This window comes from Ceratotherium simum, chromosome 37, assembly GCF_057802395.1.
Source record: "Ceratotherium simum simum isolate JZ-2026a chromosome 37, ASM5780239v1, whole genome shotgun sequence".
NCBI lineage: Eukaryota > Metazoa > Chordata > Mammalia > Perissodactyla > Rhinocerotidae > Ceratotherium > Ceratotherium simum.
Window position 1 is genome coordinate 14,621,579 of NC_141936.1, and position 19,023 is coordinate 14,640,601.

The 19,023-nt window shown below is 38.7% G+C and overlaps 1 protein-coding gene across 1 annotated transcript in view; it reads right to left on the reverse strand.

Annotated features, from left to right (window-relative positions):
- Positions 1 to 19,023, reverse strand: part of NYAP2 (neuronal tyrosine-phosphorylated phosphoinositide-3-kinase adaptor 2) — a 245,581-nt gene that overhangs the window by 37,619 nt on the left and 188,939 nt on the right. The window contains exon 5 of the mRNA XM_087424529.1: positions 4,245 to 4,348. Within this exon, the coding sequence (XP_087280655.1) occupies positions 4,245 to 4,348 (104 nt within the window). The remainder of the gene's footprint in view (positions 1 to 4,244; positions 4,349 to 19,023) is intronic.

The following is a 19,023-nucleotide window of genomic DNA, read 5'->3' on the forward strand; positions in this document are numbered from 1 at the left end:
GGGTCTGTTATTTAAAAAATGTGAAGCGTGGGTGTTGGCTAGTGAGTGATCGTGTGTGAGTATGATTGTGAGCAGGTACATCTGTGTATGCGTATGTGAGAGTGTGCGTGTATCAGTGTGCATAAGTGTATTGTGAGAGTGTAAGTGCGAGTGTGTGTGTATAGTGGAGGGTGTGGCTCTCATCTCTTTCCTTCCCAGAAAAACGAATGCATACATTTCTTGGGAATATTTTTCCAAGGAGAGCTGGCAGTTCTGTTTAGAGGCACACCCTAGCTGCGCCATCCTTGAAGGAAAGCATGGCTTTCCCATAGCCGTGTGGATTAGTTGCTATTCCATCACCTGCTACAGCAAGGTGATAGATAGAGCTAGATATGGCTCCATCTCCAAGGGAATGGGGGTCACTGAAGAGGTAGGCCTGTTGCCAGCCAGAGATGGAGGAATCACAGGAACATCATCTGCTGTCTATCAAAGCACTCACATCTCTTGCTTCTGAGCACATGGCTTTCTACTTTACCACAGAAGAAAAAAAAGAGACAGTGACATGTGCTCCAAGTTCAAAACATGACTTCTGTTCAGTTTCACGTTCATAACTAAGAAAACAAAATAGCTTTCTCATTGCAGGCACAGAAATTCATTCTAATTTCCAAAGATTTGCATTATGACAAACGCCAAATTATGTGGCTGCATCACAAAAAAACTCCAAGGAAATGTCACTTTCCCTGATTGCCCCATGTCTGCTCTATTTATTCAGGAGTGAATTAAGAAAGAAAAAATCGGGCCGGCCCCGTGGCTTAGCGGTTAAGAGCGCGTGCTCCGCTACTGGCAGCCCGAGTTCGGATCCCCGGCGCGCACCGATGCACCGCTTCTCCAGCCATGCTGAGGCCGCGTCCCACATACAGCAACTAGAAGGATGCGCAACTATGACATACAACTATCTACTGGGGCTTTGGGGGAAAAAAAAAAGGAGGAGGATTAGCAATAGATGTTAGCTCAGAGCCGGTCTTCTTCAGCAAAAAGAGGAGGATTAGCATGGATGTTAGCTCAGGGCTGATCGTCCTCACAAAAAATAAATAAATAAATAAATAAATAAATAAGAAATAAAAATCTATTTTTCGTCACTCCGAGTTTCAGAGAGTATTATGCCTTGTGAAGAAAACTCTAAATGCTTTAGAACTTGCACTTCTTTCCTGAGCTCCCCTTTTCTCTTACATATTTTGAAGTTCCCCTCAGATGAGATTATAGATTTCTACAAATCCTGTGTCTGCGATAGTTCCCCAAAGCCAAAACATATTTTACAAAGCCAAGCAAACATTACCTTCACCTTGGTTCATATACAAACGCATAGGGTGAGCAGTCACTATGGGCCGTAGGCTCCACTGTGGGTCAGTCAGTAGCTATTGTCTCTAGATTCTCTGCAGGTGGTCAGTCATTAGCCTAGGCTCCTGGGGGTGACAGTCAGTCACTTTTGGCCATCTCTGTGCATCTCTGCTGGAGCAATGTCAAGGCACTTCCATCTACTCTTCCTCCACCACTTCTTAGAAAGTTCCAACCATGACATGAAGTGTTAAGAGAAAGACTAGGGCCAAGGGAACTGAAAAGTGATAAGATATGAACAACCAATCTGAAAGACAACACAGTTCCTTCTCTAAGAGCAGTAATGTCCCATGATGGGGCTGAAATGGCACAGCCTTCCTAAAGCCAGATTCCTCAGTAGATAAGCACCATTGGGATGATTTTAGGGCTTAACGATTGCTTTCGTTTTAAACAGATTGCATGGTTTTCCAATGATTTCCCAGTAAGAAGTCTATTCATCTCCAATTAAGCATTCTGAGTTTTAATAACTACTGGGAATCCTGGTGTTGGAAACACTGCTTAAAAAGTGACCAGGGTGACTGTTTGATAATGCTTGGTGTTCCATATCCCAGTTGGCGTATGAGTATTCACTCTTACAGTCAACAGGTTTCAATGTCTTTCGCCATTGCCTTGGGTTACTGAGCAAAGGGCAGTGTCATCCTGACCGTAACTTAAAGACATCTCAGTCAAGAGCTTAGGAATTAGGTGAGAAGAGGATATTCAACCAGTGCCCATTGACTTTGGTTCAAGGCTAAGTCATAGGAATGCACAGCAAGGTTCTTCTGAGCCATGTTTATCCCTTTAGCCTCAAGATCTAGGAATAGATGGATATTACATCGAATCACAAGCCACAGATGAGAAGCTCAGAGGCCAGTCTTCTAACTCACAGCCCTGACAGCCCATCTACAATATGGCTGTGTGCTAGAATTTCTGCTGGTTGGAGAGGAAACTAAGAGTATATAAGTAACGTGAGGAGTTTTTTATGTTGCTGTGTTTTGAAGAATAAAGAACATCCCATCAGGTGAGTGATGAGTTGATAATGCAAAGGCACAAGGATTGTATTTTGTTTCTGTTCTGCAAGTTTACTCCAGGAACCTGCTTTCACTGAGAGTTGAAGGGCTTAGGATGAACTAACTATAAAGATAATTAGGAAAAAAGCAAAAAAAAACCAAAGAACACAAAACCTCTCTGTGACACTGAGGATAAGGAAACAGCAAGGTACATGGACTTGGAAAATTGATCGTATTAATGCAATCCTCTGCTGGCTGGCTCAAGTTCTCTCCTTTCTGTATCTAAATTTTTTAAACTTTAAAAACTGGTAAGTGTAATATTTTTGGAATAGCTTTCATCAACTAAGATGGCTGTTTATCTTAGTGAGGTTAATTGTGTTATTTATTTATTAATTCATTGTCTTATTGTTTCTACTTCTTTTATACCCAAAAAGTGTCTGGGCTGGATGCACTTAGTTATGAAGGCATTTAACATTTTAAATTAAGACACAAGAAATTCTAAATGACACTTGAGATGCCCTTGAGAGACGCCTCTCATCTCTTGTTTGTAGATATTTCACATATTCATAAATCAAATCCTGTGCGTATTTAAGCCAGACCAAAATGCTAAAAAGCACCATGTCTCCCATTAGAAGAAATGCAATTACTCTGCTTAGTTATGTTTTTAAAATAGCTTGACATTTTAAATAGCTGATGAATACATAATTTGCTAATCAGTAACGGACAGTTCCCACAGAGAAACTATCATGGCTAGTTTCATAATTTACTATCTCAGAAGAGTTTTATGAATGCAAAGACGAGAGCTGGGAAGCAGAGAGAAACCGCTCCAGGATGACATTATCCTATTTAACACCCATAATACTTAACAGTAACAACAATTAAGCTTCACAAATTAAGCCAATGCGTTGAATTGCTATGGGTGAGTTATAGATGGAACATTTATGTGTAGTGATTTTTCCCCATACTAAATTCCCCGTACACAACCGTGTACCCAAATGAGCATCAGAGCAACATACGGTACTGTAAAGGATTAAGTGATATTTTAGCTTATGCCTTTATTTCTTGTCTCTTTTCTCCAAGTGATAATAGAGATCTTATTTACCATGCATGAACACTCAACATTCCCTTACTGAGAACATATCTGATATTGTTGGTATAAGAGAGAAAAGTCATTTATTTAAAGATTGCCTTATTAATCTATAGTTTTTGGTAAATATCTAGATTATCTGGTAGGTTAATTTGTCTTTATGGCCTAAAAAATACTAGCTGCCATTGTCAATCCAAATGAGTTAGTATAGGAATATTTATAAGGACATCGATATTCACAGTATCTTACAATCATGCTCCAAGCTAAATAAAATTAAAAGTAAAATTGCCACAAATATTACAATATAATAGGATAAGAGCTAAAAGATATGTACAAATTCATTGACAACATCTGTGCAAGTGTTGTGGACAAAACATTTAAAAAGAAATCTACATAAAACAAAGTAAATAAATTTATCAAATGTTGATAAATTTTCAGAGACAGTATAAAAGTACACAAAACATGGAGGAGAGAAAGAATTTAAAAAAATAACCACTAAGCCAATACATATGGTACAAGTTTACTACATTTATATTACAGAATGATGGGAAATCAGAGACAAAAAGGATTTGGTAACAAACAGCAAAGAAAGTTTCACCAATCACAGGGAAGAAAGACTTCCTTTTGGGATGAAAACACAGACTGCCACAGCTCACCCCCCGTCCCATACACACATAGAAAAATAAAAGCCAACGCGACAGTTGTCTACAGCAACACACGACAGACAGAGGTGGCAAGTGTTTGGCATGTTGCATCACAGGCAGTCAATCACGACTGGCTAACGATGATGGTACCTGGCTCTGCTGCAGGTCACTGGCTTGCCTGAGAGGAGTAACTGATGGAGGGGGCACACCTGATGTGGACGCAGACCGGCCGAGTTTGCAGCTTACTTTCGGTTCTGTGAACAAGGGGGAAAGACACACAGCATTAGCTGAGCAAAGTCGGCAGTGATGAAACGGCTTTCAGACTCCTTTTTTGTTTTGCTGCGTGCTCTTTTAACTCACCGAAAACTTCTGATGTTTGCTAAGAATTGGCAGGTGATGAAACAATTTCATAGCAGTTGACTCTAAAATGAGCTTTATTGGCAGCTCAGCTCCTTGGAATAAAGAACAAATCATGGAAGGACAGCCTTGCTCCCTTGCACATCTTACCCCATTTAGGGTTAGTGTCTATTGAGTGATTGAGTGATTGAGTGATTATTGGAGCAACAACATCTCATTAGGGGAAAAAGCAAGTGACATGATTATCTTTGGTGCCTCATTTTCAGCTTTGGTCCATAGGTATCCTATGTCCAAAAATGTCTTTTCCATCCTCTCCAATTTTTTTCCTCCCTCCCTTCCTCCCCCCCCTTCTTTCTTTCTAATTTTGAAATCTATATCATTGTGCTTATGCTAACTATTTTCATTATGTTTTCAATGTAACATTTCCCTAATTTATCTCCATTGGCTTTAAATTTTATAACCATTTCCTAAGACTTTTGCAATCTTTCATAGTAATATTATTTTTCAAAATTAAAAAGCATTCCCCTAACTTTTCCTCTATTAAGGAGCCCAAAATGGGCTATCTAGGCCATTGACAAGATACTTCAGAGGTTAGAATTTGGGGATGCAAAGAGTTCCCTTCATCCAAGAAGCATAGAATTTATGGTATACAGAAGATGTTGATTTTTAGGTATATTTGAAGATATTTGATAAAGGAGAGGAAAAGAAGTCATAAAAAGAAAAAATTGACATCTGTGCTTTTATTGCAAATTTTTATATTGGCTGTTAGTTTTTGAGTGCCTGGTGTATTCCAGCTTATGTTTGGGCTATGCTTAAATTATCTCTAATCCTAAAGATACTCTTTAGAGTTACAGTGTTAGCGATAAATGCTCCCAATTTACAAATTAGAGACCTGAGGCTCAGCAACGTTAATATTTGCATTGCAAATGAACAAGTGCTTTTCAAAAAGCCTTTCTTTATAAATTTGACTTAAAAACTAAACTCATTGAACAACTAGCATCAAACGATATTACATCACTAAGTAACTGAGAGTGACACACTGATGCCAGGGAGCCAGTATGTGCCCAGTTCTGTTGCAAGAAAAGAAAATGTGCTGCACACGCTCGGTGGACCCCTTTCTTTATGCCATTTCTGTATGAATTGCTTGCAGAGAAAAGCTTTGCTACATCTGCATCACATGAACTTTTCACTGCCAACTTCAGCCTCTACAAACTGCCTTCCAGTCATTCCTCCCCCATCCCTCACAGACACCAGACACAGACACACAGAATAAGACACACTCATGCCCATTAACACTCAGATCCTTACACACAATCTTTCCTCTCCCACCCCTGATTCCACCCGTTAAACAATGCCTCACTTCCATATTAAAAGTATTATCTTCAAGGGCACTAATTGCCTCTTTCTCAGCAAATAAAATAGTCTTTTCTCTGAGCTTCTGGTGTCATTCGAAAAAAAAAATAAATGACAATAAACATGCTTTGGACTTACAGATGATTTTGAATCTGACTCCACTACCTGTATGATCTTAGGAATTTTTTTTTAATTCTTTACGTTTTATATCTTTTCAAATAAAATAAACCCAATCTTTTACTTGACATTCAGTAACTATTTATTTTATACCTACTATGTGCCAGGGACTGGACAGAGAGTGGGGACCAAAATCCCATTCTTGCCTGAAGGGAGCTCACAGTCTATCCAGAAACATGGATATTAAACAACAAATTATGCATTTGATTATGAAAATGCAATTGTGATGAGCCTCTCGGTGGCATTATTGGTGGTAGAAGAACACATATTGGGGGAACCAACAGGCTTTGGAAGGACATTGATATCTACTTTGTGGACAGTAAAACTTAGAGAGCTCGTTTATTCTTTGTTCCTTCAACAAACATTTATCAAGGACCTCATACACAGAAAACACTGCACTAGATGCTAAGTGAGGGTAAGGAAGACACCAGTTATCCATATTTTAATGAGTTTATGTTTTCTCAGGGGAGACAAGACATTAAACCTAAAATCATTTGCTGAAAATTGGGAAATGCATTAGAAAGGAGAAGTGCAGGGTGCCATGGTGTCATTTATCAAGAGTGTCCCCCATGTTCAGGGGAGCCAGTGAAGGCTGGGCCCTAGAGAAGCTGCTGTAATTAACACCTGCCAACAGGGCTGAGTGGGTGCAAAAGCTAACGTGGGGAGGATGCTGGACGCGTAGATTTATTTTCCAACCTACCGGAAAGTCAAACTGTTTCAGAAGATAATCTTTTCATTCACTTTATTGGCTATATATTATAGGGAAATAGCAATAAATGAAATGTCCTCGTATCCAGGATAGTGGGGAAGAGATGGGCTAATGGCGGATCAAAGACAGATCAAAGTTGCACGTAAAGTTGTGAGAAAACCCTGGCGTATACCAAGTGCTTTTAAAAATGCTGCTGCTCACCTCCCCTACATACACACGCACACACGCACAAGTACACACAGGAACTTGCACACACACGTGTGGTGACCCTTACCTCAATTCTTATCTTCTACATTTAATGAAAATAAGTTATTCTCCTTCCAGAAAATGTCTTCCCCTCTTCCATCTACGACACTCGTGGCTCCACCTCTCTTCTCCCTCTGTTCTTTTCACTTTTCTCTTGGTCTCTTGTTTTGCCTTTTCCTTCTGCACTTTCTCCCTCAGAACATCTGCACTCTCGTGGCTTCTTAGACAATCTTTTCCCTCTTGGCTTACATGGAGGTTCCTAAAGCTCTGCCCTTTCCTCATGCTCTTGTTTGATTTTAGCCCCACCGCCTTCTGGACACTAGGCCATCTCGTTGCCTCATGATGAAAACCAGGTTATAGCTTTTTCTCAATATCTTGGAGGCCCCTTCTGATTTTCCTATTTAGCAGGAATATCACCTCCATTTTCTTAGAGGATTAGGGTCCAAATCTTGTACTTTCTAAGCTCAGAGTTTTCTTTTCCTCTTTATATAAAGTTAGTCTTGTGGGAAATTTTCTTTTTACTTTGCAATGGCTTCTGTATTTATCTCAATTCACTGATGCTATCATAATTTTGGTCTTCAACAATTTGGGATATTTATTTATTTATCAGAATATATTAATATATTTATCATATATATATGTCAGAAACCACCTTCCTAGTCCCCATAATCTCTCTGCTCAAAACTAACTTGGACACGATTCCAGACTGAGCTTCCTAGATTGTTTTTAGGCCACCTAACTTGTCCAAAAATTTCCAATTATTCTACATTTCATATGATAAAAACTTTAAACTCACTTCACTAATTTTCAAAGGTCCCCTGTGATCGGGCCCCACCTGATTAGATGCACTCCATTTCCACTGCTCCCTGCTCCCCAAAACTGTACAACTCGGTGTCCCCTCTCAGTCTCCACATTTGATCCTCCTTCACATCAAGGTGTCCCCATGTGTGGGCTTTCATCAAACCAAATCTTGCCCATTTTCTAAGACCTGGTTCACCGTGTATTTCTGTTGTCAAGCATCCTGATTCTCTCTTCTGAACAGCCTTACTTCTTATATAGAGTTTGCACTGCTTGCTGTGGCTTTGAGCATTTATGACGGTGGGGACCACATAATAAGTGTTCAATTAATATGTATTTTTCTTTCACTGAAGACACTCAAGTTAACCTGGAAAAGGTCAATGCAACTTCTAAAATCAGACAGAGGCACTGAAGGTAACCTAGAATATGCTTTAAGGCCTGAGTTCAAGGCCCGGCTCCCTTACTTACTAAGGCAGTGACCCCCATTCAAGGGTACATGACCTTCTAGGGTCCATTTCAGAGGAGGTTCTGGGGTTTGAAAACTCTCTCTAAGTTTTGTGCAGCTGATTCTAGTATCTACCCACCCGCTCTTGAAAGGTATTCAAATATATTACACAATGACATAGATAAACTATCACTGCAACTTACACATTAACTTCATTTCCCAGGAGGCATAAATTCTTGAGTACCCTAGGGAATCATCTTTTATTATATAAAATAACAGGTAAAGCATCTATCAGAATCCTAGTTGACATGTTTTCATAATAAGCTAATGTTTCCATATACCTCTTTACTGTGGTAGCACATTTAGTCACACGGAGTGAGAAAATTCAATATTTTTCCTAGGAAAGGATGGCAAATAATATTTCTTTACTCTAAGGTTCTTTTCAAGATCATGTTGAAGAGATTATCTGTTGAGTGACATAACCAAATGCTTTTTATATCACCCAATGTACCTATGGATTAACTTCCCCTGCTAGGCTTCCAGTCAGATTCTGACTTAATCAGCTTCTTTCAAACACAGATGCTGATATCTCTAATGCACAGACTGAGCCTTACCAAAATCCAAGCAAACTCCAAATTTCATCATGCCCTGGAAAGGCCTTGCTTTACCCCATTGGACAGCAGTCCAGATCATACCTCAGTTCATCAAGCCCCTTTAGGCACTGCAATATAAAGCACTAACCACCCGTTATGCATGGCAGTTTACTAGCCAACCACCCTGTGGGCTAGATCCAAGGTCAGGTCACCCAGGGGTCAACTGTCCAATCCAAATATGGCTCATACGGGTTATGACTTCACCTGCAGCCACAGGCTGAGATTATTACCATAAATTCATTACGTACACATTTACTCACAGGCAGATAAAAACATACACATATTTATGTGTGTACATACACACACAAACTCCATAACATTGCTGCTTAATGGTGTTATGTCGTAGGGGCATTTTTTAAATTGTGAGGTTTTTGTTTATCTTTATTGTACTCATTTTGGCTCTTCTTCAGTTTCATGTGATCCTTAACTTAAATGAATTTGGAATCTATCATGGTGTTTGTGGAACCAGATTGGTGAAACAAATCCTCATGACATTGGATCTACCAAGGTTTCTCTGGCCAAAAGAATTGTTTGAAGGCTTGAAAATCCTAGAACAGATCCTGATTATAACCAATCTTAGAGATTCTCTAGGGCTGTGACATCAGAGTTAAATTATCCAACTCACCTTTGGAAATAAACTCTGCTTTGAGCCTTATAATAGTGAGGCTTATGGGCCACGGCACTAAAAATAAGTTCTCATCCAGAATTTTGCTAATATAAAAGTTTCCAAGGCTTTTGGGGATCAAAAACAATGGACATATGCCTCAAAAGAGATCTAAGAGAGCTTTCCTCCTCCCCAAAATCTCATTCCATTGAGATTAATTATGAACTAGAAGACACCTGTTCTTCCTATACTCAAGGAACAACTCATAAACTTCCTTTGTAAACTCTATCAATAACCATCCTAGAAGTAAAAGTTAATGTTGCTTGTGCAATTTAAGTGAAGATCAAGTGTAAAGAGAACAAGAAAGAGAGAGACAGAGAGGAAAACGAAGAATAGAAGAACAGAAAGAAGGAGGAAGGAGGGAAGGAAGGAAGGAAAGAAGGAACGAGGGAAGGAAAGAGGGAAAGAAAGGAAAGGAAAGGAAGAAAGGAAAAGGAAGGAAATGAAGGAAGGAAGGAAAGAAGGGAGGTAGGGAGAGAGGAAGAGAAGGAGGGAGGAAAGAAAAGAAGGGAGGGAGGGAGGGAGGGAGGGAGGAAGGAAGGAAGGAAGGAAGGAAGGAAGGGAGGAAGAGAAGGAAATTTTAACTCCTTGAAATAAACCATCATCCAGATATTATCATGCCATGTTTCTGGGGTAGAAATTCAGCATCATCTTAAAGTTCTTAAGTACCCACTGGACTTTGTTACTTAATAGTTAGCTCTTTCTTTTTATTCTTATTGGATACAATCTTTCATTATTTTTTGTTTTTAAGATAGTCATTTCTCAATCATTTCTCATATTGCCTTTAGGGGAGTTGGATTTCTCTTTAGGACTATGTCCCTTAGAATTATTACAGGACAATCTCCAAGGTGTCCACTGCTATTATTTTAGGTACTGGAGTTCTCTTTCCTTTCAGAAAGCAAAGACAAATGACTTCTCAACCTCTGTATCTACACAGCAATAAGAGATTAGTGCATTTTCACCAAGAAAAACACTTTCATCTAGCATCAAAGAAATGAAATCAGTCAAATTCTGGGGAGACATTTTTTCTCCATCTTGGGTTGTTTTTTAATACACAATATTTTTCTGTACTAGTAGAGACATAAGATTTTCCCAACTCAATCACGCTGCAGAAAGTTTCTAATCAATGACTCAGGGCTACATGGAAGTCACAGAGAGGCCTTTTAGTTAATACACCAAAGTATGCTTATTGCAAACCCTACTTGCATTTACAAAGGAGGCATTTTTTTGAAATAACACATATGGTGCTATTTGAGATAAACCAGTGCCTGGGAAATAAGGAGCCATTTTGCCAGGACTATGTTAAAACCTTCATGAATTCCAAAAATTTTGTTTTAAAGTTTACATCACACATCATAGCAAACATATAAGGTGCCCTCGTGCCCCACATTAAATGTCATTTTTCCTGTATATAATTTAAATAAATTTTTATAATTTTGCTTTGACATTATTGAACTGTGAATAACCTAATTAATTCACAATTGGCTATGATTTCTAGACAGCAATCATGCACACTCAGGAATTCTTACAGGATTAGCCAATCTAATCTAGAAATTGTTTTCAAATGTAATGGAATTGTTTTAATACTAAATTTCACAATGAATTAAGTTGACCTAACGTCACACTTTGTACTGTTAATTAGATATTCATCAATGTTTATGTGGCAGTTTCTTTTGCAATTTTGGTGCCACTTTTTTTTTTAATATCAAATATTTTAATAGACCAATGAGCAGCTCATAGGTGAAGGCATTGACACTACGATGCGAAAGATAAAACAAATCGGATCGTTGCTATGATCATTTTGTGGCCATGGAGAAAGAAAATCAGCAAGATGCAAACCTCTACCCTAGGAGTAAATTTTCTCTCTCTCCAGCTTTCTATGGAGCTTTCCTTTCAGGAGGCAGCTGAGACTTGTGTAGCTTTGAATGACTTCCAGTGCCTATAGTCATGGACCGAGGTCCTAACATTATCTGAAGGGTCTATGAAGTAAAACTATTGATGCTAGAGTAATTGCTAATTCTTCTTGGGAATATTGGAATTCAGGTGAAGACCTAAAACCCAGAGAAAAGCGAGGTGGCCACGTGATGGATAGAGTTTATGATCCAAGGATGGACCTAGAGAATTACAGGACCCCTTGTATAGAGGAGAAACAGGACCACATGCATGTGAAGTGAGGGGTACCCATTGTATTCCTTCTGAATATCCGAAGGGCTAGGATTTCCCTTGCCTTCCACTTTCTTATGTAGAGAGAATATAGATCATACTGCTTACTACGCAAGGACGCCCTAGGTGCTGCCAATGCATGGTTGGTTTCTGAGATGGCAACACAGCATAGTGTAGCACTGATAGCTTTTATGAATTTGACAGCCTCTTTTATTGTAATATATAATTTCTGAAACGCCCTTAGGATACTTATCATTTTAACTGACTATGAAAATGTGCTTTTTTCAAAAAATACTTTATTTCACATTAAAAGAGAATTAAAATATACGTGTATAAAGCAACATATTTTATCTAACAAGTAATATATGCTCATTAATTATCTTTAAAATCATTACATAAAGAAAATCCATCTGCCAAGATATAAATTCAAAAAGAAAAAAAAAAGGAGGAGGATTGGCAACAGATGTTAGCTCAGGGCCGGTCTTCCTCAGCAAAAAGAGGCGGATTGGCATGGATGTTAGCTCGGGGCTGACCTTCCTCACAAAAAAAAAGAAAAAAGGCATATCATGATTTGTATCAGGATCAAATATATATTACCGGGATAAAAACTTCACTTTGTGTTATGGCATCAAAAATAGAACAAACAAGGGGCCGGCCCAGTGGTTTAGTGGTTAAGTGCGTGCTCTGCTTCGGCGGCCCAGGGTTCGCAGGTTCAGAACCCGGGCTCGCACCGACGCACCGCTTGTCAAGCCATGCTGTGGCGGCGTCCCATATAAAGTAGAGGAATATGGGCACGGATGTTAGCCCAGGGCCAATCTTCCTCAGCAAAAAGAGGAGGATTGGCATTGGATGTTAGCTCAGGGCTGATCTTCCTCACCAAAAAAAAAAAAAAAAAAGCAACAAGAAAAATAAAACAAAATCCTTTCAGTACCTAGTATTAGGAAAGAATACATGGCAAAAAACATATAACCTATTTTAAAAATATGTTATGTTTTACTTCTAAAGAACAAAATAAAAAGAAGGAAATGCCAGGCTGAAATGTTGCATATTACCCACCTTATTAATGTGAAAACTCTTATTCCTAAGAAATGACAATCAAAATTGGACATAATACTAATGATATTTCCTTCTTTATACCATTGGTTTTGTGGTTTGTTAAAGAGCAAACATCTTGAGGCAAATGTGACCAGATATTATCATTTCTATGGTCTTTAAAACATGTTGTATTTCAATGGCCATGATCCTTATGCTTCTGCCTTGAACTACTGTCTGTTATAGACAAAAAGTAAGCAACATGTGTCTAGAAACAAGACTGATATAAGACCATCAAGGGCGGGGGACTTCAATCTGGTCTCCAGTAATGGCCATGTTTATTCACTCTATAGCAGAACTTCTGGAGATTTCTAAGAGCCTTTGGGGAGGCGGGGACATGAGGTCAAAACTATTTTCGTAAAAATATTAACCAAGACATTATTTGTTTTTCCCACTCTGTTGACAAATGCACTGAAAGTCAAAAAACAAGGCCAGATAAATCTGCCCTTACCTTAGCACATCAAAGCAACAGCACAAACTGTCCTGGCAATTATGTATTCTTCACTGCCACACAGACTTGGTTATTTGGCAGCCATTTTCTCAAAAATGATGAAGTTAGCCTGTTGCTTTAAGAAAGACACCTGGCAGTATTTGTTGACAATGACAAATTTGAACTTTCAAGCAAAAATTAAAATTTTGAAAAACTTGTATTCACCACTGTGAGCCTAACAGCATCCTAAGACTTAAAGACTTGTACTATGACATCAGCGGTGATATTAATGAATGTGCTGTATTGATTTTTATAATGAAATGTTGTCAACATATGGAAGATTTGCATGACTTAGTGAACCGAAATTTTCTGAAAGCATGATGCTATAAATCATGCACGGGTAAAAGATACATTTAAAATGCAAAATAAACCAATGGATTTTAATGTAATAGAGCATGATGAGTTTATTGACATCTAACTAACCCCTATGACACTGTTATTGTTGACATTGGGAAGTGTATTAAAGAAGAATATCTACAATTATATGAAAAGGTTATTAAAATATCCCTCCCTTTTCAACTATGCATCTGTATAAGGCCAGATTTCCTTCATATATTTTAACCAAAGCAACATATCACAGATTGAATCCAAAGTAGATATGAGAATCTATGTTCTATTGTCAGACATTAAAGAGATTTGCAAAAATGTAAAACAATGTCAATCTGCTCACCAATTGTTATATGCTTTGGATTTTCACGAATAAAAATGTTATTTAGTGAACACGTAATGAGTTTATTAATTTTTTAATGAATAGATAATTTTTTTATTCTCAATTTTAATTTCTAATATGTAAATATTGTTAGATTGAACTCACATAAAGGGATTCTCAATAATTTTGAAGAACATGAGGGGTTCTGAGATTGAAAGAGTTTGAGAACTGTTGCTTTATATAGACTCAGAGCCTGCAAAGAATTCTCTTGAAAAGGTAACTTTTATACAATTAATTTCCCAGTGGAGTATTTAAAAAACAAAAATTGAAACAGAAGAAAATACCATGTTGAAGCACAAAAAACATTTGAAAACTCCAGCGAATTTGGGAATCACCAGTTGTCAAACGCTGCCTTAGAAAATTCTCTATGGCAATATCCAAGAAAAGCTATCACCTGCCTGTGAGACCTGAGGGAAGCCACTCAAATTCTCAGGGCACTTTTTCATCATTTATAAGAAGAAGCAAGCTCCAAGGTTCATTCATTGATTCTTTGATGTTCGTAAATGAAATCCATTAGAATAATTAAAGTGACCTCAGAAATATTCTTGATTGGTCATGAGCTGGTTTACTACAGTCCTTTTACTCTTCTTTTCTGGTCTGCTTTTTGCGTTTTATTTTTATAACAATGTTGGTAGTGTCACCGACTAGGTGGCTTGAGAAACTCAAAGGTGGGTTTGGAAGCAATTAACCATTTTTCCAAGTTGTTTCTTTTCCTTTTATATGTTGAGGAGATGTAACCACCAACCATCCTGAAACTGACCAAGCGAGAAACTCAAGGGAGATGACCAAGCCTTACCACAAGAGCTACACCCATGACCTTTGCCTTATTTTTAGTGCAAAGATCTCTCCAGGAGGATCTTAGGCCTCATTATGTGGAAGCATGTTCTCCAACTGAGCCTGTGCAAGCGAATACCTGCCTCTCCCTTTTGAATAATCATTCCCCAATCGAAATAAAAGTTCCTGCTTCCCTTTGTTCGGGGATGCCATGACTTTGGAAATGATTCCTCATGGCCTCCTATTTGCTGCAAATACACTGTACTTTGTGAGAAAACTTCCACTAGTGTGGAGTCTTATTTAACTCACCAGGAGGCAAGTCCATTTGATTCAGTAACAGTAGGATTACACATAACTCGTTTGCTATTTGCTAAAATTTTCTAAAGTTGTTGGTAAAAGTTTTAGTAGTAAATGGTGAAATATGACAAAAATTTATTTAAAAATAAATTGTAGGAGTGGTAATGGTTATCTGTCATTTTACCTATCCAGATCCTCTTACTCTTTTTTCCGGAACAGTAGTTTGAACTTCCTTTGGAGAACAACATCACCACTAATCTCAGTTCTTATGGTTCCCTGGTAGGGGCTGACTCCCACTCCAGCTCCAGAAATGGTCACATGACTCGGGTCTGTCCAATCAGTCTTTCTATCCCCCTGGGCCTCACTGATTGGTTCAGGAGGGGACATGTGACCCACATCAGTCAATGAGAGCTGCCTTCGTTCTTTTGCTGGAGCTCTTGGGAAAGAGGACTATTTTTTCATGCAGGCTGCTAAGCTCTGATCCCTTACTAGCTGAACGACCACTGGCAATTCGCTTGACCTAAGCTTTAGTGTGTTCACATGTGAAATGGGAGAAATAAAGGTACCTACTTCATAAAATCATTGTGAGAGTTAAATAAGAGAATAAATGTATATTTCACTGCAGTGACCAGTATGTCATACGATCTCAAGAATGTTAGCTGTTTTTATCATTTAAAGGCAAATACGATCTTTTAGCTCCTCTGCTTATAATATAATGAAGTCTAAACTGCTTCCTCACAATGGTTCTCATGGCTCAGCTTATATAACCAGCCTCATCTGCAGTCTTGTCCCTGCCACGTGGCATTAAATTCTCCAAAAGCTCCATGCCTCCTCCTACTCTATGGTTTTAACCACGCCACTCTGCTGTGCCCAGTGTCCTCGTTGCTTCTCCTTTCCTTCTTTTCCCTCCTTTACTAAACTGTATGCTCTGTGAGGAGGAGCATATCTATCTCATTTCCCCTGAGTAACATGGTAACTAATCCCCTATAAGGACTCAGGCGTATTTATTAAACGAATTATTTTAAACCCTATTTTAAAGAAGGAAGCCAGTGTAGAAGATGAATTATTTGTACATTTCTCATTTGAAGAAGCATTTACCTCCATTTCTTCATCTTTCCCAAGTTTTCAGCAAAAAAGGCAAAAATACATTGACCAGACTTCAATTAAATTTAACATTAAAAAAAAAAAAAAATCAAGGGGGGGGAACTGCAGTGTCCGTCTTGGGCAGTAGATGGCAGTGCAAATATGATTTGATATGTATTCTGGTCTGCTTACAAGCTTCCAGAACTGGTCTGTAAATGCTCAGCATAAGTCACACAGAACGTTCTTTTTTGTCATGTCTTCCATGACTTTTCACAGAAACAGAAAGGGCATTCTCTGTGAACACTGTTGGTGCAGCGTACCCACGGGGCCTTTCCAAAGAAAGCCAATTACTGCTAACTAGGAGCAATGTCAGGGTGGCAATGTCAATGTCTCCTTCTAGAGAGGGCACAGGGTGGGGCCATGTCCCCTGCAGTGAAAGACACAGGAGCTGGCACTACAGTCAAAACTCGAGCCAGCGTACTGTCATCGTGGTTCTCAAACAGGATTAATCTATTGAGAGGTAAACAAGGTGAAGGCACCCTCTGCATTATCTGAACTGTTTATGCCTAGTTAATTACTTTTGCCCAAGAGAATTAGAGAGTAGTTGGAAAATCAGAATTTCTCTAACAAGAATGAAATTACTATCAAGTTGTATTTTTTTCCAGCAGTTTTCAGGGTATCTGACATAGTACACAATGTCGTGGTTTATGCATTGTTTTGGTAGAAATCAAGTTTAAGAAACTACGTGTGTGTGTGTGTGTGTATACACACTCACACAAATAGTTATATATAGTAAATGATAATAAGTTAGCTGACTTTGCAAATAGGATTACATAAGACCCAAGCTTAAAACCCATAAATGGTTTTATACACACACACACACACACACACGCACATCAGTTAATATTACCGAATTCCTTCACTCCAGACTGCTCCCATAACCAACCGGCTAGCTAGAAAAAAATTTCAAAAACATTATAAACAGTTTAAAGGAAACCCTACAAACTACTGGAAAACAAAGTCCAGAGTCCTCTTACTGAATCAGGGACAATAATGCCCTCTTGCTGTAAAACATCAAGTGCCACCATAGGCAAACATAAGGTCCTTGAAGGCAGATGTCACCTGTCACCACCTCACAGTGTGCTGTTCAAAACTGGCTCTCACAGGTTTGCTGAATGAGTAAATGACTGAACCAAAGAAAGACAAGCATACATAATGTCGCTATTTTTTAGGGAAGAAAAAAGCACATGTATGACATGGTTGCTCAGGTGCTCAAGAATTAATTTTTAGATATATCAAAACAATCAGTTATAAACATTGCTCAGTCAGTTATAGGAACAGAGAAATGTCATGGGCTAGAGAGCGGAGAAAACATTTCTTCTTTGGATTTATGAGACAGGTTATTTGGGGCAGCATATTTATCTTCATAATTCTGTTTCCCCTGGTTTAGGATGATAATACATTAGCTGACTTTGTAAATCTGATCCCTGAGTTTAAAATCCCAGGAGTTTAAAATCCATGAGTGGCTTCCTGTCACTTTTATGTAAGACCCAAATCACGATGCGGCCAGCTCAGCCTAGCCGTGTCAGGCTTCCTCTCTCGCCTCGCTCCCTTGCTCCCAGCCCCCCTTTCAGCCACTCTCCCACACATGCCCTCAAGTCACAGAGTCATTGTCCCTCCTGGGTCCTCTTTCTTGATTGTTCTTTCTCCTAATTCACCTGAGATCTCAGATCCCAAGTCATCAGGATGCCATGTGGCACACTCAAGAGAGAGCATGGTGTCATTTTCCTTGGTGGCTTTCGTCACAGATTGTAATTACATTTTTCACTTTTGTGATTAATAGCCATTTCCCCCACTGGCACACGCTCAATGCTTGATAACATTGTACCGAAAAACACAGATCAATAAATGAATGAATTCGTGAGCTTGAAGGTGGAAATAGGGAAACTCAAGCTAACTAAATCACGGGAATAGAGATGTACTATGGGTCAGAAACCTGAAATCCCTTTCTTGATTTGAGTCTACCTCTTAACAATGAGTCTGGGCAACTGAATTGATTTCTCTTGAGCTTCAGTTTGGTCACCTAAAAAATCAGATCTGTCAAAACGGACCATAGTGTAGCCATTTTAGAATGGAATCAGAGTTACCTTTCCAGAGAAAGTGTCTTAAACCTTGGACTGGGCCAAACGCTTGCACTGGGCCAAAATGGCAATTGTTTTACAAGCAATTATTTGAGAAGTCAGCAGGAGAACAGACATCCCGATCACAGAGACAGGACTGTGGACTTTCTGAAGATGGAATCAATAGTCAATCAATGTTTAGCCAAGACTAGCTCTCTGCCTCCAACTCCAATTAAAATTCTTTGTAATGTAACCTCTCTTCTTTGCCTTTAAAAGCCCCTGACTTTTACTCCTTACCGGGGCACTATTTGAGTTTCTACCTGAATCTGTGCTTTCGGAATCGCAATTCTCTGAACCCAAATAAACGCATAGCCTCTTAAACTGGTTTCTGTTTTCATAGGTTGACAGATCATAACACCAGCCCGAAGATGTGCAGGTTTTTGTGAAGATCAAATGAAACAGCATGTATAATAGCATTTTAAAAGCTAACACATTGTATATAAATAGAAGGCATTATTTTAAATGGGTCACAGATAATCTACAAAGGCGATCAACTTAAATTCCATAATTCAGTTTAAATACAATGTGCAATAATCTTAGAGCAAATTTTGTAATTAGATCATAGTCTGTTTTCCTTAAACTTGTGTATTTAACTATTAATTTGAACACAGGGGACCTTAGATGCAATCTGAAAACGATGTTATTTTTTTCTCCCCACAAACCAGTTCCACTCTGCTCTGGGGGGGTGCCAGTTCTTTCTTACCCTTTGGATAAACCCTAAGCCAAGTCCCAGAACTTT